Source organism: Protomyctophum bolini, assembly GCF_963924005.1.
Source record: "Protomyctophum bolini genome assembly, chromosome: 15".
Lineage (NCBI taxonomy): Eukaryota > Metazoa > Chordata > Actinopteri > Myctophiformes > Myctophidae > Protomyctophum > Protomyctophum bolini.
The window spans coordinates 29,230,914-29,255,396 of NC_137876.1; the positions used below are offsets into that span (position 1 = coordinate 29,230,914).

At 40.8% G+C, this 24,483-nt stretch overlaps 2 protein-coding genes across 2 annotated transcripts in view; one reads left to right on the plus strand and one right to left on the minus strand.

The window, feature by feature from the left end:
* The window catches only part of rab11fip5a (RAB11 family interacting protein 5a (class I)), a 70,689-nt gene that overhangs the window by 45,337 nt on the left and 869 nt on the right, over positions 1-24,483 (minus strand). The window contains exon 2 of the mRNA XM_080784193.1: positions 16,047-16,135. The gene's annotated coding sequence lies outside the window, so the exon portion shown is untranslated. The remainder of the gene's footprint in view (positions 1-16,046; positions 16,136-24,483) is intronic.
* LOC308329811 (G-protein coupled receptor 151) lies at positions 16,216-17,376 on the plus strand (the record flags this gene model as incomplete). The annotated part of the gene is made up of 1 exon (XM_080784314.1): positions 16,216-17,376. The coding sequence occupies one exon, from the start codon at positions 16,216-16,218 to the stop codon at positions 17,374-17,376; it is 1,161 nt and encodes a 386-aa protein (XP_080640440.1).

The following is a 24,483-nucleotide window of genomic DNA, read 5'->3' on the forward strand; positions in this document are numbered from 1 at the left end:
GCTTGTAGATCTGCTATTTATCAATAGCTAAATTAAAACATATGGGGGTTTCCGCCAAAAATGGGCTATAGATCAAGTTGTTACAGTAGAATGTCTAAATTCTGCATTACTGTAAATGGCCTGAAATTCTCTAATGCATAAAATCGCTTCTCCAGAGGAGGTCAAAACAAAACACGGAATAATTTGCAAATGCAAAGCAGCACACTCAGCTGTGTCCATTATAGACTCACTGAGTTGAGTCTCCTTTTAGGATATAGTTCGTGCCTGGGCAGTCAGCCTGCTTCTTAGCCATCATGGTCAACTGTTATCTGCCAGAAATTTGGGAAGACCAGGATTAGGATTTATAGGAGATGGTGTTTGTTCTTGAAGGCACTCCTCTATGACCCTCTCTATGGAGTGTAATTTATACTGCGTCGCACGACAGGGTCAATCGCAGAGAAGAACTGATTTTCAAGCAATAAACGTGGCATGAGCGACACTGCCGTGTGACAAAGTGTAATTTAAGCTTAACCCTTCACCCTCTCCCAAGTCTGTTGCCCTTCAGCCTGCCCTCTCAGACGGAGGAGGTGTCCACCCACTGACCTTGCATTGGCCGTGATGATTGACCTCCAAATGGACACACTGACCATCACTATTGTTGTGGATATTAGGCTGAAGGACAATATAGGCTATAACAGTATAAGAAAGCTATTATAGCCATTGTGCGAGTATTAAGACCTCCATTCAATACACAACAAGAAGAGGCTACATGTTATTAGCATGAGCAAACAGTGGCATTTGGCCAGGTTCAAACCCTCATCTGTCTTACCTTGTTGAATGTGGAACAGACAGTGAATTTACCCGTGCTTTAGTGAGCAATTGATATCTAAACAATCAACTACCATAATTATTCAAAGTGCAGTTGATAGGGCGATTTATATAAATGTTTAAATGTATGTAAAGCACCAGCATTGCAACTGAACAGCTGACCAGCCCTTATGTTCATCAGTGTAAGGCGTTTGCTACTTATTCACAGATTGTTTTCTACTGTTCTTTGACACTTTGTTAGAGGCTCTGTTGTCCTTGGACTGCGTGGCGAATAATTACGATAGGTGTATTACCTTGTAATATCACGTTAATACATTATTTATTTAACTGAAATTTCACTGGAGGATAAGCCCTTCAGTGCAGCGTCTCATTTTCGAGGGGGTCCAAATAAACACAAATGACTTAAATTAATGTTTTGAGATAAAATAAGAGTGGATGAGGCCTGGACCGCTGGCCTACAGGCTGTTCAGGCACCTAGGCTACAATGGTGCCTGACGGCGTGTTGCAGGTCCGACGGACCCCCATTTCCTGTCTAACACACTTCACTATCAATAAAGGCATAAAAAGCCCCCTAAAAACGTATAAAAATTATATATGGGTGCATTACTTTGAAATTGGATGTAAAATCAAGTAGAGCAATTAATTTCAATTTGAGAACAAATGGCAGACGAACAGAAGGTTGGTGGAAGAAAACAACCCTTCTGACACATGACTAGTATATTGGAAACAAAATTATTAGACTAGGCCTACTTTGTAAAGTGATGTGACTTAACAAGTTAAAATAAATAAACACATTTGCCACAACAACTACTGCACATGTAGCATTCTAGTATGTTTCAGGCATTCGGTTGATGGTTGAGGTTCATTATCTTGGTCAAGAGCACCAACCAGACAATTTTTATGGATAGACACTGGCTGCCACAGGGCTTAAACCTATGACCTTCAGCTTACTAGACAGTCTCTTAAACTGCTAGGCCACCATGGTTATAACTTATGATACGTAGCTTGCAGAGTTAGTTCAGTCAGATATACTCAAGGGGTTAATACGCTGCATTATTTACTATGTGGGTGTATGTGTTTGCAAGACCCACATGTCATATGCTGATGTGGCAGTCAGCTGGCCAATTTATTTACCGCTATATGAACTAAATGCTTACATTTATTTAAGCTCACCTAAAACTGCATTCTTCCTGCCTTCCTTCTGCATAATATGGAACCATATTATGGTTCATGGTTGTTGTTATGTGCTGCTCCCACCGCCACCCCAACACCACCAGTGGGCTCTGCTATTTCTGTTACCCATGGGAGGGGGGGGGGGTATTACTTGCGCGAGCAGAGCGTGCGCAAGTACTGTTTTCGGCTGTGTATGTCGTTGACATCCTCGGCCAATCAGGGCGCTGCGTGCGTATGTCTGTGACACCCTCGGCCAATCAAGGCGCTGCGTGCGTACGTCTGTGACACCCTCAGCCAATCAGGGATTGTGAATTGGTTTTGACTGGACAGTAGAATTGTTATACTTTGCAACACCTCGTAATTTGTTATAGGAAAGTAATTTTGTTTTCGATTGGTGTAAGTTTTATTTTAAATGTTTGTTTATGGGTTTCATCTTTATTTGTTATTTTTATAGAGGGAGGGACAGTAAGTTGACAAGAGTCAGAGATAAGTTGCATTTGGATACAGCTTGTAATAGTGTTTCGGTAATGTGAATTCATAAAACGCCTTTATAGTAGAAATAGATAGTGACTTTGTTAAATTATTTGCTAACATTTTGGATGCTGTTTTTACCTCCTACCTGGGGCCTCTTATATGCATACTTCACATACAATACCCAGGTGTGCAAAGGAGTTCATATTTGATGTGAAATTAGTAATTACACTAAACATGATCAACTGAGACACAGCCTATAACACATTTTGCCCTGCACTAGCAGCTAGTCAGGGCCCCAATTTAATATCATTCAACTGACAATAGGGGCCAGAAATGAGGTCCAACAATTGACAAGACATAATACACACTAATCTATTATTTGAAACTCTATTTGACTCGGGGGGGCCCCTAATCTGAAGAGGGTATTTCAGCCGTGACCAGTGTCATCGTCCAGTGTCAAAGCCAAAGGCGCTCAGTCGTGTGCATTCATTGACAGGATCTTAGGCGGCTATTTGTCAACAGATCTCATCTAAGATTTGTTCATCTCTGCATCCTCCGTGTTCACCCTCAACGATAGACTGATTGATAATTGATCCTTGTTCAAACAGGTCCTCTTGGGCCACAGTTGCCTTTGAATGCCAAACGAGTCATTCCCTTCCCCTTGTCCTTTGCAGAGGCGCTAATCCGATAAACGAATGGGAATGAGTGTCGTCCTCTGCTGATGTCCCCCTTTTCGCCTAGCCATTTATTGGATATTGTTTGACTTAATAGGTTTCAGAGACCCTCACAGAATGAACAGGGTCACTGGCCAAAACCTTTCAGGTGTTCTTTTGATAACCTGCAAGAAAAAAGCAATATCTGAAGCTTGGTATTTAAAGAATAATCCCCATTAATCCAAATGAAATGATATGCCAGGTAAATGTAAATTACATAATTTGTGCATACTATTAAGTAGATATGTGTGTACATTTCAAGAGACTGAACTCCTGCATTTACTGTAATGTGCTGTGGGTTATCTAAATGTGTAACCAAGAATGTCTGGAATACAAATTGTATGTTTTTATACAATTTCATGTGTTACCATATATTTCAATACATTACTTTGTTACAAAACATTACTATATGGCTGTGTATTCCATACGGTAACAGGAAGGAAAAGCTGTTAATCCTCTAGTTCTATACAGGCCTTTAGCCATTGCCGTTTGCATTCAAGCATTTAAACTTCTCCTTTACCTTCTCTGTGAAGAGGCTAGGTCAGTCAGTGATCAGCCCCAGCCTAAAGCAACAGAGATTTATTTGTAAGGCACGACATGGGGAATGACATTTAACTTGTTATTATTTCCCGGAGAAGATTAATGATAAATTGTCCATTATTTTTCCTTAAAAGTGAAAGATAAGACCACAGCCATTTGCCCCAGAGCCACAGTGGGACCACTATGCAAAATGACAGCCAATTATCGAGGCCTAGTTTGGGATAATGACTTTACAATGAATCTTTTGATTGAAATGTAACTGGGTTGGCCCTGGGCAAAGAGCAAAAAAGAAAAGAAAAAAAAGAATCGAATAGAAAAGTTATACAGAAACAATGAGCACTATATGGCAGTATGCATCTCTCAGTCTCTCTTTTCCTCTCTCTCCCTCCCACTCACTCTCTCTCTCCACTCCTCTCCATAAATGGCTATAGGAGAAAGGGACAGAGATATGCATATATTGATGAAAAAATTATTAAGTCGCTGGAGCGCTTGCAGCAAACATAAATTTGCATATTCAGGGTAAATATGCAGACTATTTACGATAATAAGACCGGATTATTCAATTCAATGAATGTTAAATAGATGAGGAAATGGTATGTGTCTTATCAGGTTGAGGCTTCTTTCTATTCATTTTAATCGCTTCCCAATTGAACTCTTCATTTTATTCTCTAGCAGAGTTATTGTTCCCAGTCCTGCACCTAGGCTATATGTGTCCGGGGTGATTTCCACACGGTCACGTAGTCGAAAGTGGCGTTCACCTTATTCTTGGTGGAAATGGAGAAAGTCGACGTCACCCTGGGGCCCAACATCACGATAAGCCCCTTTTCATTATGCACAGAGCCCGATGGAGAACAAGATTTCATAGGGACCTCGTATGCAAAAAGGCCTTCAACATACAAGTCATCTAGATAAAAAAAAGAAAAGAAAAACGTAATTTTCTTTAGCATAGGAGACTATAAACAAAACACCTGCGCAGTTTCTTCATTGTGTGCATTAAAAACTTTCACTTTCAGTGTATGTTCTGTACCCTGGGTGTGTGCGCACGAGCGTGTGCGGGTACTTTTGTGTGTGGCTGTGCGTGACATCTATAGACACATTGCATATGCACAAGATTACATAGCTGTGTAAGTGCAATAAGCTTCCATTCCTTTCTGTCAATTTCATAAAAAAACATGAAAGACTGATATAAATTAATGAAATTACTGTCATTCTTACAATGATTTGATTACATTTTGTCTTTATGATATAGCACCGTGAAAAGACATGAATAGCGGGTACAGTATGTCATCACACGACACAGGTTACAATTATGACTGTCACTGTCCCTATCTGATACTTGCTACCTGGCTGAGCCCACCAAATTGAAACTAAATATGAACTAAAACTAAATCTAATTAAATTAACCACTTGAACTCTAGTGGGCATGTCATATAATGGGTGAACATTTTGGTGAAAATAGAGACACATTCAGCAAAAATATTTGGAATAAAGGGGGGGGAAAGAAAAGCTCTCTCCGCTGGGAGACCCCGTGAACAGAGTAGTAGGATATACATGGTTTAAGTGGTTAATACAAGCCACGGTGACAGACATTCTTGTTGTGATGGCACCAATAAAGCACTGTAGTCACTCAGGCATAGCAGTGGCTGTGGGACACTGTAGAGCAGTGGTTTTCAACCAGTGATCCGGGGACCACCAGTGGTCTTTGAGGGGGTTCCAGGTGGTCCACAGCTAAATGATGGAAAGTTGGTAACCAAATGGACCCTTATTAGATCTTTAACTCTTGAGAGCGTAAAATGAAACCAAATGGACCCTTATGGCTCCAGTTGGTTTTATTTTACTCTCTCAAGAGTTAAAATAAATTATTGTTAAACATCTGCATTACTTAATTTTCAAGAAGTCTACACAATTAGAGAATGTAGAAGAATTGTTATTTTGATCAACGTTTGCCTGTTATCACTCCTATGGTACCAACAGATACAGCATGGAATTGTGGACAAAATCTTATCCAATGACAACAAAATATATAAAGTCTTGGGTCTCATCAAATGGTGGTCCGTGGCTCAAATTCCCAATAAATAATGGACCTTGGTATGAAAAGGGTTGAAAATCACTGCTGTAGAGTTGCAGTTTCCATTTACGATTACACATGCAGCTACTGCATGGTCACTACCTGGGGATGGATCATTTTCACCTGGCTGAGAGGGTCTGATATCTAAAGACCCTGAAAGCTTAAGGCGAGACACCCCAGGTGAATAGGGAAAAAAAGTTAAATAATAGCTATCACAATGAAACTTCTCCAGTTGATTACTTATATTAAAACTAAGATTTTTTGTATTACAAGTTTTCTGAAATTATATGTTTAAATATGCAAATTAGGCATTATATGCGCTAATTTGCATACATTTCGGGACGATAAATCTGAAGATCGGATAAAGCCAGGTTCAAAATTATCATTTCATTTTGTTGACACATTAGAGACAAAGAAAATTACACATGGGATTTTTGATATCTCTAATTATCACTCCACAAATCAGAAAATAGTGTCAACAGGCATAAAAACCCCAATTTTCGGCATTTTTTTGGTATAAAATGTGATGTAAATCAGGCTGTGAATGATATATCAACAAATCCATGTGTAAATGTCTGCGGAATATAGTTATGAATAAGACTGGAAAGTGTGGTGTATGTGAGTTCAACTGAAGTGGAGATTCTTTGTCCCAAGTATGAGCAAAACTCATTTTGAGAAAACGGCCATTAAAGATTTGTATTGTAAAATTCCAAAACGTTTTATTTGAAGCCACTATTTTGAGACAAAATATCTCATCCAAACCTTGGCAACAACATATAATGGCATATATCATTGGAAAGGCCTGGACCTCGAGCTGACTGTGGTCTGATCCAAATATGGTCACTTCCTTTGTACCAACAACCAATCATGAAAATAGAGATGGTGGCTTTTCACCCAGAAAAACGAGCTGTCATTGGCTAAAATAAACTATCCAACTAAACATCTAAATCTGTATTTTTAACGTGTATTTTGCTTTAGTTTGAAAGAAAACATGTTTAGGAAGCAAAATAGCAAAAAAAAAAAAAAAAGAAAAATCATGATTTCACCTGGGGTGTCTCACCTTAACTCATCACAGTTTTTTTATTTATCCAGGTATAAATCCCAGGTACTCTTTGCCTTGATATCTCGCCTCCCACTCATTCAGTTAAACACATTTGCTGAATAGAATCTTCCCAGAGCAACCAGTCTGTGACTCTGCTGGACCACTGAGCAGCTCCAACCATTGTTCAATGCTCCAGGACATAAACGGTGGTGGTGGTTGTTGTTGATGAGGTAGAGGTGAGCCGTGCTAATTCAGTAATCACACTAACCTGCTGGAGGCTAAAACTTAACAAATATAAAGGTATTTATAGTTTATAGTCAAACAAGCTGTCACCTCCAGAGTGTCAGACAACAGACCCAGACAGCCTGTGAATGTAGGAATACTACACAGTAAAATCCTTAGTATTATTAATGTAGCCATCTGAGTGTACAATTATTTGTATTTGATTTAGATATTTCTCGGGATTCTATGCCTTTTGATAGTACACAGACACACACAGGGAGCGACGGGGACAGAGAAAAGTTCATCGGGCTTGGGATTCGAACCATTGACTCACTGTCAGGTTGGTTGTGTTAATGTGCTATGCACCTTAACTGCTAGGTTAATATAATTGGTACATGTGTTTATTAAAATGAAACTAAATGTAGTAAGGATATGTGGGAATACTGCTTTATTGAGTCTATTCAAACAGCTGTGAATACCTATTCTATGAATGTGTCAGAGTCTCCATCTGGTGGCTGAAACGTCTTCAGATTATCCAAAATACATGGGATTACTTTAGCCAAGCACTCCCTCTACTGCCCATATCAGCACTGTTACTGGTTCTACAGAAAAATATGAGGTGAATATATCGTTTTAAGAAGTTAAATTAATCATCAACCAAATTGTATTTCTTGATAATGTTGTTCTGTGTAAACTCACACTCAACTCGATTTTGGTAATAAATTGACAAATCACCATTACCAAGCAAGGATTTTTAAATAAGATGCCATCTGCTGTTAATAAATATTGCCTCTGTCCTCCAACCCTCCTCTTTAACATTTCTTCAGGCATGTGATGTATTCATGACAATTAGTTAAAAATTGCATGTTATGGGGCGCCCGCTGGCCTAGTGGTCCAGGCGCATGCCACATATAGGCTCTGGCCTGACCTGTTAGACTCGTCCCACTCATGACGACCTTTGCTGCGTCTCTCCCCTTCTCTCTCTCTCCCTCTTTCCTGTCTATCTTCACCTGTAACTATCAATAAGTCCGGGAGCACCCAATGTGAGTTTCGTCCAGTCTCCATGGAGGTCCCCCAGGGCTCAATCTTAGGTACTGTGCTCTTCACAATATATATTAACAACATTATTTCGGCTAGTTTAAAGAGTCATGCCCACCTTTATGCAGACGACACAGTCTTATATTGTGTTGCTGACACAGCCCAGCTTGCCACCAGTAAGCTGCAGCTGGCATTCAATTCTCTCCAAGATGCCCTGGTTGAGCTCTAAATACAAGCAAAACTAAGTTCATGCTTTTCACCATGGCTAGAACCATGGCCAGAAAACGTCATTTTAATATCTTCCAATGGCTCTACAATTGAAAGAGTATCAGAATACAAGTATCGTGGCATCTGGCTGGATGAGAAAGTGTCTTTTAAATTCCACATTGAAAATCTAGTCACTAAACTGAGACAAAGCAAACAAAGCATGTTTTCAGGCATCTTGTAAAAAAAACAATCATTGAAGCCACATTTCTCTCTGTTCTGGACTACGGGGACATTATTTACAGCACCATCCACTTTAAAGCACCTCGATACGGTTTACCATTCTGCCCTAAGATGGGTCACTGCCTGGTGACAGCTATCGTACCCATCACTGAACACTCTATGGGAACGCAGGCTTGTCCTCTCTGTCCGAGAGGCGGGACAAGCACTGGTATATGTTAATTTTCAAAGCCATCTCAGGAATGGTCCCCTCTCAGACCCGCTCGAGGGACTTCCTGACCCTAAAGGTTCCATTTGCTAGCTCAGAGCCAGGTGAAGCAGCATTCTCTGTCAGTGCTCCATTTGATTGGAACGAACTCCCTAAAAGACCCTAAAAATCTGATCACTGTGCCTTCCCTAGGTCAATTCAGGGAAATTACTAGCACTTTTGTTCAACAATGTAACTGTTTTAATTCATTCTCATCTATCTATTATAGTTATTTTAGTTTTGCAATTTTCCAATTCATATATTTCATATTGCTGTATTTAATGTATATTGTTGATTGTTGATTTTGTGTTTTTTGTATTTCCGCTACATTGAAAATGTACTCCGAGCTTAAATAACGGTTATGATGATGATGATGATGAATAAAGGCAAAAAGCCGAAAAATTGCATCTTATGGTTTGTGCGACATAATATAAAAAGCATAAACTAGCTATTTAGCCAAGTTGCTCATTTTGGCAGTTATGTAGCCTAATAATAGGTCAAAACAAGTGATATTGGAGAAAAGACTGAAATGTCTTTCTTGTACCACTAGGTGGTAGTCTTTTATTAAGCATAAGATGAGGCAACCCGAATCAAAGGAACTCTCTCTGAGTGCAGGATTCCCCTTCCTTGGGACTGGAGGCCCTCTGTGAGGTCTCCCTGCTGTAAGCAGACAAATAGATCCTAATTGAATCAAAACTAGCTTGGGATCACCAAAGGACTAGTGTAGAATCAATACACTTTGCCTGTGAGCTGTTGAGCAGTGCCATCATTCCCACACAACCCAAATGTTTCGAGCCCAAGCCCCAAGGCACACCGCAGGGCCAGATCTCAAGACACACCTGTATTCTTATCTGTGCAAAAATATCCTCTCTAGGCTCTAAGACACAGCCATTATTCTACACTTAAATGCCAAATGAAAAACATTAATATTTTTGGGGTGTATTGGGAAATGTGTGCACAAGCATATATATATATATATATATATATATATATAGTAAATTGACATCCCCATATAATAATTACATTAACGTTTTGTATATTGCAATAATCCCTGAACTTTTCTAACAGCACAGCAGGCAGTGTGCCTCAGTGCAAACCACTGCACTAAATGTGATCATTCTAGAATTACAGTATCTATGCAGTAAGGCTCTGATGATTGGTGACTCTTCTTTTGGCTATTTTTGATAAATGCAGTGCCTGAAAACTAACATTTAATTATCATGCATTAGTATTGTGGTATAGTGTTACAGCATTAATATTGCAGTTGGACAGTAATACTGCACTATTGCAGGCTGATGGCAGTGGACCATGCCCAACTAATTAATTTCCCTGTTTGGAATAGTAGCCTACTTGCAAGCCTATTTGTTGGTTGCTTGTAATACTAAGTATAGTTTATACTTCTGCCACACATATTTAAGTCACTACAGATAAGATTTCTAAGTGCTAAATGCACAAAGTAATGGCTGTCAAGAGAAAGAATATATGACAGAGATCTGTTCATGCACCTTTAAAGAGATTATAATGAGATTACTTTAGATAGATAATACAGTAAGCTGCTTGTTGTGATTGTGTCAACATGCAAAAGGAAAACAAACTGTCAAAAGGATGTGACAGTAAAGTGTACAATCCAACAATATGTTTTATAGTTAGTAATTGTCTGTCTCTCTCTCTCTCTCTGACGTACACACACACACACACACACACACACACACACACACACACACACACACACACACACACACACACACACACACACACACACACACACACACACACACACACACACACACACACACACACACACACACACACACACACACACACAATTAATTATTTGTTATTCCTCAGGGAGGGGGGAGAGTCTGTGCCCTTTTCCTAGAGTGAGTCCTTTGCCTTGATGTCAAAGAGAAAGTGTGTGTGTGTGTGTGTGTGTGTGTGTGTGTGTGTGTGTGTGTGTGTGTGTGTGTGTGTGTGTGTGTGTGTGTGTGTGTGCACATGTTCTATTACCCTACCACTGTTTTACAACCATTGTTAAGGAAAGTCTAAAGATTTCCGCTGTCTGCAATGTTGTGACAGCTGAAACTGTAGAATGTGTGACAATGAAAGCCTTGAACTATTTCACTTGCCATTGATGTTAAATGAAAATGATTGCACTCCTTCTTGCATTCTCACAGAAAAATACAATATTTATCTATTTGTAACAGATCCATTTTGTATATAAATGAAATTGTGTTACATTGTACAACCTGAGAGTTAAATGAACACCTTTTACATACATAGCACTCACTTCCATACCATGCAGTCGCATGAAACTGCTCCAAACGGAACAAACTTAACGCTCTCATCTCCCTCACTCTGTGATCATCCTCTCGCGTCAAATCCTTTTTTGAAGGATGGTTTCCAGTTTTCTTCTCTGGACTCAATCCTTTTCCCCTCATCCCATATGCCCCTGGACTCCCAGGCTACTGGTGGAAAGCATCAAGTACATTTACTCAAGTACTATACTTGAGTACAGTTTTTATGTACCGTACCTTTCCTTTAGCAGAGTATGACGATTTCTCAAAATTCTACTCCACTACATCTGAGAGACACTTATTTGAACATTTAGTCACTAGTTAGGTACTAATATAGAGATTAGATTATTATTACAAAACATACATCCAATATAAGCCCTATTTTTGTCTATTCAAAAACGGCTGCTCTACAAGCTCACAGCGCTTGAGTAAAGAAGTAATACTTCTTCCACCAATGCTCATACTGCCATCCCATACTTCCACTTCATCCACATATCCCTTCATCACATCGCCAGCGGATTCGACTGTTATCTCTGTATTGAATAGGCGAAATCATCCGTTATCAGCACCTTCGAATAGGGCCAATATGGCCATACTGGCATACTCATCCTTGGCTGAACATAGCCTGGTCAAGGTTTCCCCCTGGTGAACGTGTCATTTCCAACTATTGTCGGTGCATGGAAACTAGGGGCTAACTATACTATTCTCTGCCTATCGGGACATAACTCGGACGGCGCTGAGTCGGGTCTGGTGGCCGTCGCAACGCTCGGCACGGCGACTCGCTCGGCGGTGCCTCATGCACGTGGCTCAAGGCCACCAGACACGGCGCGCCTCCGTCAGGACATCAGTGACATTATCACCCGTCACAATAGGTGATAATGACATACTGAGACAGTGAGTATGCCAGTATATGGCCATATGGGCCCTATTCGAAGGTGCTGATAACGGATGATTTCGCCTATTCAATACAGAGATAACGGTCGAATGGGGTGACATCGCCTCCTCATCCCTTCATTCCTCATCCCAACACACTGAACATACCTATAACACCACAATAACCTTTCCTAAATAAACAACTTGAATCTAGATTTGTTTGAATGAGTATAGTGAAATCTATCTTCTATCTATAAATGCACCACGTCTGTCTGTCTGTGTGTACGGCTGTAATGCACGTAACTGGAGAACCGTTCGCCCCACCAACTTCAAATTCGACATACTAATTCCACAACCCCACAGGGAGTGCAGTGCCTGGTGTCGCCACAAAAGGCCTCTCCCCGGGCTCTGGACAGGACCCCTGCCCAGACTCCATATATGGAGCTGGCCTGTTCTGACATGACAACACTCCATATTTGGACATGCCTGACACAGAACTCCATATAAGGGAAACAGAGAGACAGATACAGAAATCTCCATATTGACACGGGTAAAATGTATTGCATAGCCGTGTGGGGCATGGATCTCCAACTTCCATTGTTACAAGAACTCCATATATGGGCATAAAAGGGACACATACATAATAACTGGGTGGGGCATTAATTTCCAACTTGCATCGTTCCAATTAGGTCAGTTCCTAACGGACACCACTCCAGGAGGTTTTAAATAGCCACACAACAAGGATAGACATGACCACAGACTGCTGTTTCTGTCAAGTGTGTGCCACACACATGTTGTCATGGTAACTGTCAGTCTTTCCTCTTGAAAACAAATTGACCCCATGGCAGTAGTGATCATTAATTCCCCCATCTTGAGTGCATGCGCTCCATTTGATGGAGGCAAACTTAAAGGGAATCATTCGCTTCTCATGCAAATTGGGTTGCATATCAACAGTGCATATTGATGCCTGCCTCATTCCATCTGTCACTTACAATAAACCCAATAAAGAGGGCTTAAATTGTAACATGCTTATCTTTTTTATTTTGGGGAGACATTTGTTACCCTTTCTTGCAGCTGACCTCCTCCGCAACACCTTTTTGTTTTTCCTTTTTATACAGTATTGGTGGTGTGCTTTATTTGTGCCCTTCACACTTGCTCTCACCATCTCTCCCTCTCCCTCTCTCTCTGCACACCTGCTCATTATCAGCAATCAGCACACCAGACTTATCGCCACACAAGTGTTGTGGCACTTGTAGTGTTCAAGCCAGGGGGGCAATCAGACAGATATTTTGTGAAGCCACTAAGGAAATCGGGATTTCCTGAAAATTCATATAATGGCCTGTTGTGGCGCTGTCATTGGGCTCAAAAAACCCCATAGCTCCATAGAGATCCATGTATTTGGGCCCAACTTCACCTAGACTGTATTACCGTAATAAACATGGTCATGAATACTTTCTGCTTCCAGTCACTAGTTTAAAGTTTCATTTCTAATGTCATAATATTCTGTTTGGAAAATTATGGTCCAATTTATTTAAAAAAATACCATAAAGTCTCGTATGTTCTGAGGGGCGTGGCCACCGTGCAGTCTATGAACGGGATCCCCCACCCACTCGAGTCAAAATAAAAACCAGCCAATGGCTCAGCTGGGCCCAAACGGATCTAGAAAGATGGCGATTTACAATTCAAGGACTGACAGGCTTCATTTTACGTCCATATCAGACCCGGAGAACGCTTTTGTCCATATTTTTTTACAGTCTATGGTTCAAGCCCTGATTTTCACCAGTCTGTTGTCTGCCTGCCAGGTAGTGTAATTATTAATACCGTTTTTTCCCTGTCTTCAGGATAACCCGCCTGCGGCCTGCCTGCAGCTTGCCTCGCCAGTCTGCCCTGGATATCCAGACTCTTCTTAAACCTCTCCTGGTTAGAAAAACAATAAAACAATACTGTGTCTTCGCTAACCTTGTCTGTGTCTGCATTGGGGTTCTAACTTCTGCCTTCATTCATGACAACAGCGATGTCATATACTGTACATCTTTAAGAGCCTTTCTGTGTCAGGGGAGTTGGGACGGGAATTTGTAATGGTCTTCTTTTCTTTCTCTTTATTTATTTATTTTCTCAGGGACATTTCCAAAGGGAATATTGCTAGAGTTTAGAATAAAGTACTAGCATTTTGTTCCATGTGATCTCTATTTTTTCTCTTCTTTCTTTCTCTCTTTCAGCCTAGCCTTGAGGGATCATCACGGAGCTCACCAGCGTCTCTCACACAAAGAAGGTCACTGAATGAGCAAAGAAAGGATTAAAAATATACTGTACTTGCCCTCTTGCTCTTTTGCCTCAGAACATGCCTGGTTTTTATTATTTCTAAAGAGAAAATATAATCCCAGTAGCAGACCCATAGATGCATGGGAGTCATAAAGAATGCCTGATGCCTCCTCAGTGAACCCATGCTATGGGTCTGGCCAAGCCAGGCTAACATAGTTCAGTTATGCATTCAAAACCTCCACTGCAAAATCCCAAGTATCCATTTAACTCTGACAGAGTGGGCCCTATAAGGAAGAGTGGGCAAACACAATGTAAAATGTTCTATTTTGTCCAAAATGTAAAAAGAAAATAACATTATTTGAAAAATGATCTTAAGTATTGTAAAGTATACGTGAATTGAACATGCATGGTACATCATCATGAGACTTAAATGTACTCTTCAACTTCTTGTTTATTGTAGCAATTTGTAGAAATTGTTGGACCTTATTGTCAAATATTCAATCATGTTCTAATCATGTATACTTTACATTATTTAGACAATTTTCCAATTATTTTGTTTCTTAACATTTTGGACCAAATAACCAATTTTACATACCGGTATCTGCTATTTTTTAATAGCCAACGCCAAAATCTAAAGGTCTTCTTAGCCCAACATGAATTGTGTAGCATATGTCACTATTGAAATGTGTTGAATCTGTGTTCAAATCAAACTGCTTTGCCTTTGTGTTGGATTCTCACTGAGTGACACTGATTTTGATTGCAATTTATTCCACTTGTACCACTTTTCTTGCACTGTAAGTCAAGTAGCACACTGTATGCACGTTTGTGCTTCTTAATAGTCTAGTATATAGTAGAGTACAACCCCCCGGCAAGGCAATTATCGGTAATTACTGCTCTAGGATGCTTCCGGGCAAACAGCTCTCCTGTGACTATCTTGCATTCTTACGGAATGCATCACATTGTTTCTCTTCTCTATCACAGTCAAACAACTACCTCACCAACCATTCATTCATTGGATCAACGCTAGGCAGAGGGTCGTTTTCAAACTCCACTTAAGCAGTTGATGTCCCTACTTTTTAATGGTTCATCACACCTTCCCTCACCCCACGCTGTGTTGGTGGCTCAGTCTCCTAGCAACCGAGGCCCCAGATGAGTTGACAGCATTTGAGTGGGCACCCCTCACCTCTCCACACGCTCTGTGACTGAAATACCCCCACCACAAACGCACACACACACACACACACACACACACACACACACACAGACACACTTCCTACTCTCTCCTCTTTCCAGATGCTTAAAGATGCATTCTGTGTAAGAGTTGTTTTTTTTTCCTTTTTAACAAGGCAGAAGTAGAATGAGTTCTTTGTTATTCCATTTCCTTTTGTGGTTGGAACCCAAATGAACCACTCATTAAATAAATACTATAGGCTAATTCCAATCACAATATTGCATTATATATAGCTATCTGGAAATGTGAGGTGACATAGGATGCCCCACAGTTAGCTGAGGTATTAGGGCTATAATCAAGGCAAGCAAAAAGGGTATATTTTGACTTGGCATTGTTTTAGCAATAGCAAATGCTAACGTTTGTTATCGTTACATTTTGTGTACAGCTTCATATAGAGCAAAATGGCTTTTGTTTCGCTCCTCTGACATTGCAGCAGCATACTGTAGTTACAACACGATAACAATAATGATAGGAACTTAGAAAGAAAGGAATATTCATATGATCATGATTCATGCTGCTTTGACATTTGGGTTGGCTCTATAACCCAGAGGCACTGAGATCAAATGACGTGAGAGTTGACGATGCTAAACGGCAGAAGCCTACTTTTCTACAGCCTACCTGCTGCCAGTCTGCTCCCCCGTGATGCTGATGCTGTCACTTGGCTATTCGAGGAGATTTCAGCACCACTGTGTTGTGGACAGCTACTGCTGAGGGATCAAATACATGCAGAGTGCAAAATACATTCATTAAGATCTCTTCAATTCATTTGTATTTTCTGTGTGGAAAGATGGATATTGATCAACCCAAAAATTTCTCTTTTTTTGATTTTGTCGGTGGAATTCAACTTCTGCGAGGAGAAGAGACAAAAACTGCCATACCTGTCATTTTGATAGGAATTTGTGTCTCTGGAGCTATTGGCAATTTGTTCGTTTTGTGGATTTTTATTCGTGATTTTACAAACGGAAGAGGTTCTGAAGTTAAAGCGTTTCTTGTCTCTCTTGCCTCGACAGACTTGATGATTTTGCTCTTGTGCGCCCCAGTGCGCGCTGTGACATACTACAAGCAGACATGGACCTTCGGGAGTTTCGTTTGCCGAACCACGGACTGGTTTCAGCACTCGTGCGTAATTGCCAAAACATTAATTCTCGCTGCCTCGAGCAGGGCGACGCACAACTTGGCTTCAAGCACCGCCAAAGGAACGCTTTTCAGTCCAACGTGGATTCACGGAGCCTTGGCGATCATTTGGATTTTGTCGATGATCTTTCCGATTCCCCAGATGTTGTTTGCGTCTTTGCAGGCGAACGACCGCCACAGCACTGTGTGCGTCTCTGAAATGCCAGCCTGCGCTGCCGACTTCATGAACTTGTTCTACAAGTTATATCCAACGTCGGCCTTTGTGCTTCCGGTAGTCTACACACTTGCTTACTACACTAAAACACTGCATTCTGCTGTCAACCACGCGCCAGGTCCTCGGCAGCAGAGTAAGGTCACTCTGGTCCTGCTGTGCGTAAGCGGTGCCAATGCGCTCATGCTGCTACCGGAATGGGGCACGTTTACCTGGATAAGGCTTGGTTACAACAAGCCTCCGGTAGGCTTGCTCATTTTTGCCCAGGTGCTTCTTTACGCGTGCAGCTCCCTCTCCCCGGTAATCTTAATGACCATGTATGATGACGTGCGCCAGGGACTGGTCGACCTGTGGTTTATCGCAATATGCAGACATCCAAAGCACGGTACCGGCGGCAGTAGGCCTACGTGTACAAAAAACGAGGGAAGCGGAGCTGAGATCGCGGCCAACCCCAATTCCGTCGCTGATGCCAACTCGCAAGACCAAGAAGCGGACACGTTCCCAGACGTGGAACACTTTTGGACCGGGCGCAGAGACACACAGGTGGAAAACAACCAAGACCCGGTCCCATGGGAAAGAGAGGAAGAGGAAAAAATGTCATAGTGGTTATTGTGTATGGATGTGTGTGTTAGTTCAGTTGGTTTCTAGTTTAATAGCTATCTATATCTCTGTGCTCAAAGAGTTTCAAAGGTCTGCTGTTGTAATCAAAAAATGTGTAGCTTATAGGTCTATATTCTCAGTGTATTAAATAAGATTGTAGCATTTAATGTTTTTTATTTTCTTGACTGGGTCAGTAAACAATGATTTTTACAGTAGGCTAGATTTAAAATGTGACATTTTTAATATATGGTATATATACCTTATGTAGCCTAACATATTTGGAACTGCTTTGTGTATAAGTTGGCCATGTTCTGCTATGGCATCATACACAGAAAGTGTGAGCTGCAGTAATTGTAGTTGTAATTGTAATATGTTTGTCAATGTAAATGTATAGGCCTATATCTGTTGAGACTTGATCAAAATGATTGTTGTCATTATGTGAATAACATTAAAATGTTTCACAAATATGATCCTTCTCTTCTTTTTCTAAAGCTCACCACTTGAACCTTTCCTCATGAAGAAGTCAGCTCTCAAATATCCACTGTAAATCTGATTTGTTATTAAAATATTAGAATACTTCTGTATTTATAAATAAATAATCTCCAGGATATTCTATTTAAGGAGTGTTCCATACTATTTGAAATGTCAACATTTCCATGAGCAAACTGCTCCCCATAATTTTCATAACTTTCTTTAAAGTGTAACCAGATCTTTTTTGGTATTCCGACAGCCAGCAATGGGTAAAACGCTCCCAAAAATAATTTAGTCTCTGTGACACAGTCTCTGTGACACATCTAGGGGCCGCAATCTGCATTCAAAGATGTTCCTAGAAGCTTTGTCATTGGTCGAAAAAAAACCCGGTCGCAGTGACTAACCAATCAGGAAGCAGACAGGCAAATCGACCAATGACAAAGCTTCTAGGAAAATCTTTGAATGCAGATTGCGGCCCCTAGCTGTATCACAGAGTCTAAAAAAAACTTGGGAGCGTTCCACCCATTGCTGGCTGTCTGAATACCAAAACAATAAAAAATAAAAAATTGCAAATGTGACATATTATTGCTTATAGCAACTTTAACATTGAGTGACTGCAGTTTCTTCCAGCAGTGAAATGTCCCTTTAAGTGCAAGTTCACTTAACAATCCTCAACAACAACTAAAAAGATGACACCATTTTATTTAGTCATCCATGTTACTACATGCGATTCATTTAAATCAGCTTGAGGTTGCAGCTTTAAACGCACACACACACACACACACACACACACACACACACACACACACACACACACACACACACACACACACACACACACACACACACACACACACACACACACACACACACACACACACACACACACACACACACACACACACACACACACACACACACACACACACACACACACACACACACACACACACACACACACACACACACACACACACACACACACACACACACACACACACACCCCGTAGGTGTGACTCTAGTAGTCCAATAGAGCTATTAGTCATCATAAAAACACAAGTACGACAGTTTTCATAAGCTCCCTTGTGAGCGATTTAACTTGATAGTGCCTCAAATGAATTCAAACAGTCCAATAGTTCAGTGTTTTGGGTTCAGTAATTAATCAGGGATCAACTGTCAAGTTGAATGAATGTTATGAACCCATACATTTATCAATTTAGAGAAACTTTTCTTGTTTTTGTTGCTGTCACGGTGCGTGTCAGGTGAGGACCCAGAAGCAGGAACACAACAAATCTAGCAAGGAAACACTGAACACATTTAACAGACTAACTACACACAGGTGAAACATAACTACAAACACCACATGATTGGCTGAGAACTTAACATGACACAGGTGGACTCAAGTAACCAATCAGGGTAGAGACAAGACAGGTAGTAACAAATAGAGTCAGGAGAGACAGGAAACACTAGGAACATAACCACACAATAAAAGTACACAGTTCATGACAGTTGCTTCAGATGTTTTAGTTATAACTTTCAATTAAATGAAATGGTCTTACAATGCAACCTTTCAGTTTTCTTTTAAAGCGTTTCTACTTATAGTTTGTCTCTATTTAAGCAGCGAACCCCTGTGGTTTCAACGCTCCTTCATATTTGACATTTTAGTCTATACGGGATTGAAAAGAAAGGTTATAGGTTGAAAGAAAAAAGCCAGCGTCTGAGGATTTCAGCATGATTGTGCCTCTGCACATGATTTATTCAGTGGCAATTGTGGCACTTGGCTTGGTTAAACTTTGGCTCCCTGAACAGTGAACATACACTGCTGCTGATACCAAAATAGCACCAGGAATAGTTGTCAGATCATCTATTATTCATTTTTAATAGAGAAGTTAGAATTGGTTGAGTTATAAACATACAGTACATTATGTAATAGATATGTTAACCAATTTGCTTAAATGAGAAGATATTATGTTGTTTACGCTGAGCTGTATAGGACCGTGCACTTATATGGCGTTCTCAAAGGAAAAGTAACATGTGATTATTTTATTAATTATATATTGCCAAGTTGCCATCCTTTTTATATTACATATGTGGAGACTTAATAATTTTTTTGAGTTGCAAATCAGAGTAGTGTTGTAAAAGAAAATGTATCTTGAGAATTTTCATTGCTCTCACAGCAAAATACAGTGTTGAAAGGCTGGTGTAGGGGGAAAGAACTGCAGAAAGTTGCGTGAAACATTGTTTATTATAAGATGCTTGATGTTAGTCTTTTGGTTCCATGATGGACACCCGCTTTGAATGCCATCAATGCATAGAAATGGACATAATCACGTTTAATCAGAGCATTGAATGCTCTCAGTCTCTAAGAACCATTTAATGTAACCTCGTAATGTTGAATAAGCAGCAACAATGGCTAATGCAATCTGCCTCAGATGGACGGATCTAAGGCATCAGCATTATTGAGTTGCCTTGGGGCAGAAATTCCATTAGGTCTTATCTCCAATCATATTGTATCATGCAGAGGCTTTTATATAGAAACAATATGGCACAAGGAACTCCTGCGAGTCCCCACAGCAGATAGCAGTATTTGTGCCAGCCATGACATTCATAATCGCTTTCTAAATAATATGTCAATCTCTAGGGTTAGGGGTGGTGTCATAAGCACAGACAGAACGATTGAACTCTATACGCAGTTAACTGGAAATGCTGCATTGCGATTGTATATGCATCCGCTAAGCCAGGGGTATTACAGGGCTAAGCTAACCAGTTCTAGTTAACATCCCTGTCTGTCCAGACTCATAGTATAATGTAGTGAAGAATTTAAGTCACAGTGACCTTTGACCACTGGCCCACTTTTTGGGTTTTTTTAAGGTTTTTTGGGGGGTTTTATACCATCAGCATAGACAGTGTCAGCATAGACATTCAGGAAATGGGGAGCGAGATGGTGAGTGACTGACACGCAGCAAAGGTAGCCGGGATCGGGACTTGAACCTGTGACACGCTGTCAGGCTGGCATTGCAGCTTCAGGTGCCCGGATCACCACACCGGCAGCCCGGGCCCAATGACCTAGTTTTAAATCAGGTTATAGGCGTACTTGAGTCCAAGTGAACTTGAGATACCAGTACAGATGGCTGGACGGATGGACAGACAAACAGATGGACAACGCTAACACATAATGCCCCTGGGCTCTGGCCATTGCTGTCCGTTGGCGGAAGCATAGAAATAAAGAATAGAAAGTAGTGCACACTCCATAGTAGTGGTGGTTTTGGTTAGTTAACTTGTTTAGTGTGTCCTCCAAGGACAGACAGACAGACAGACAGACAGACAGACAGACAGACAGACAGACAGACAGACAGACAGACAGACAGACAGACAGACAGACAGACAGACAAAGTGAAGTCAATTTATAGATAATAATAATGTACCTGTCAACTCGTAACAATAAAGAACACCTTGCCCGTGTATGTTAAATCATACTTTACTAGTGTGTACATTTAAACATTTAAATGGTTAAACTCAGAAGAGCAAGATAGAAAAACACCTTTGTATTCTAAGCATTTAGCTGATGCTCTTAATCAGAGTGTTCCAACACGTGAAACCTAGGATCTATGTTGCGTGACAGGTGTGAACTGTGAATAATGAATATACTTCAGAGCGAGATTTGTTCTGACCAATAAGATCTGCAGTCACTCTAAATTTGATGAAATGTTTATGAAATATGAAAAGAGTCAGTGTTGTGCTGCTTAGACTAATGGTATTTACTTCCTCCACTCAACCAAAATAAAAACCTCTGGGTTTCCGAGGCTACCATGATAGAGACCGTACCAGAGACGATGCTGCTCCTTCATATAACTATTTTATTGAGTGTTGGTTTATAGTTGGTTTGATAGGCTTCTAACAGACTAGGGTTAAAGTGGTAAAAAAGAAAAGGGAAAAATCAACAATCATTTCTAGGTTAGATCCTGGGCTGCCAACTCGGAGCTGTAGGTGATGCGTTCCACGCACCTCATAAATCCATCTCACAGGGGTCTAGCACATTGAAAATGAGATAGACAGCCTTGTTTTTGTCTAATACCTCAATATGTCACTCCACTTAACTAATAAATAGCAATAGAAATAGAGAACAATTGAAATAGAGTACAAGATGGGTGGGGTGGTGTAGTGTAGTGTATCACTCGATGATGATTTATTTTAGATCATGTCTGGGAAGTTGTCCACATGGGAAGTATACAAAATTGACTTTTGAAAGCTTTCTTAACCCGTTTGTGCTCACAGTATTATCCAATGTGGAAGCCTGGTCCTATGCACCCAACACCTACAGTATAGCCTGAAAATAAACAGGACCACAGCACCCTTCTGGGCTCCCTGCAGTTTGCAGACCAGGAAAAAAGGTCATGATTGATGCAGTCAACATACAGCAGGTGGACTGTGTGGGGACTTATGCCAGATATATACTTGGTTGTGTGCTGTGTGACTCACTGAAAATAGCTGATCTACAAGGTCAAAGTCGACTCGTAACACATTGTGAGCTTACATTAGATCTGGGTCTTTTCTTTTTTCTTGGCATGGCATTGCAGCCTAGAGTGTCCAGACCACCATGCAGGCCTAGATCTGCTATTTGTTGACGTGCATGCAACCAAATGGTGGAGGCAACAGCTCCACCAGAGAGCTCCAGACTTCCCTCTCCAGAGCAACATTAGTAACTTCCTCCTGGGCGATCCCAAGGCATTCCAAGGCCAGTGAGTCAATGTGATCCCTCCATCTGCGCCTTGGTCTGCCCCGGGGTCTCCTCCTAGTGGGACGTGCCTCAAGGACCCCCCTAGGGAGACATCAAGAGGCATCCTCCTAACCAGATGCCCGAACCACCTAAACTGGCTCCTTTCTAGGCGAAAAAGCAGCGACTCTACTCCAAGTGTCTCTCGCATGACTGAACTTCTCACCCTAACTCTAAAGGGAGATGCCAGCCAGCGACCCGTTGAAGAAAACTAATTTCGGGCCGCTAGTACTCGCAACCTAATTCTTTCCGTCATGACCCACACTTCATGACCAATTGACCATAGGTGACAGTGGGAACAAAGATTGCTTGAGAGCTAGGCCTATTCTTTCACGATGGAAAGCTATCCAGGCCTCTGCATCAGCTTCAGGATGCTCTCGATTTCCCAGCAGTAAATAATTTAACCAAAGCAGAGACATTGTCAATCTTTGGAGTAGGCACTGTATTGTTAGAATAGAATATATAATGTTTGTTCAGTAACAGCTCTTTTAGTAAAAGTCTGAGACTGAGACAATGCCTTTCATCCTCATGACTGCACCTCCCCTGTAATGCTCTTGATCTCACACTTTGGAGAAACCTTGAACTAAATAATGCATCAAACAGTGGTTAATCCTCTGTACTCCCTGGGGGATTCAAAGCAGGTTTAAAATCCTTTAACTGATCATTAATTGACTGAGGGTTGATATAGTAGCCAGGAAATTGGGAGAGAGATGGGGGGGGGGTGACATGCAGTAAAGGTTGGGATCGGGAGCACACTGCCAGACTGGATTACCAGCCATGGTTCCTGGACCGCTGAGCCACGGCCCAGGCCCGATTTACTTGATCTTGATCATGATTTTTGTATACCCTATTATTTAATAATGTTGCCTAATGTATACTGTAATGATTATAGGATATGACAGGAAGCACGCACATCTCCAGAAATTCTACAGGTGCTCGTCAAAAATATATACAAATATAGCTGCAAGCAGCGATAAGGCGGGACCAAGGAGAGGGAGAGAGAGAGAGGGGGTGGAGAGAGAGAGAGACAGAGAGAGAGGGGGGGTGGAGAGAGAGAGACAGATAGAGAGAGGAGAGAGAAAGAGAGGGAGAGAGAAAGAGAGAAAGAGGGGGGGTGGAGAGAGAGAGAGAGAGAGAGGGGGGGGGGTGGAGAGAGAGACAGAGAGAGAGAGAGAGAGAGAGAGAGGGGGGTGGAGAGACAGATAGAGAGAGAGAGAGAGAGAGAGAGAGAGGGAGGGTGGAGAGAGAGAGAAGACAGAATACACTTATTACACTACTATTACACTAATTACAATATTACACTACTACACTACTATTACACTTATTACACTACTATTACACTATTACTTATTACACCATTACACTGCTATTACATTATTACACTATTACACTATTACACTTACATGTATTCCACTATTACACTACTATTACACTATTACACTAATTACAGGATTACAAAATTACACTTATTACAGGATTACACTTACACTATTACACTAAATACACTTATTACACTATTACACTACTATTAAACTATTACACTTATTACACTATTACACTTATTACACTATTTCACTACTATTACACTATTACACTTATTACACTATTTCACTACTATTACACTATTACACTATTACACTTATTACACTACATACAGTCACGTATTACACTATTACACTTATTACACTATTTCACTACTATTACACTATTACACTTATTACACTACATACACGTATTACACTTATTACACTATTGCACTATTACATTATTAGTCTCATTACACTATTTCACTATTACAGTTACTACCATCTCTATTTTTGTGATGTCATGTCCTAGTGCCTGATGGGTAGAATTTGTGCCAAAAC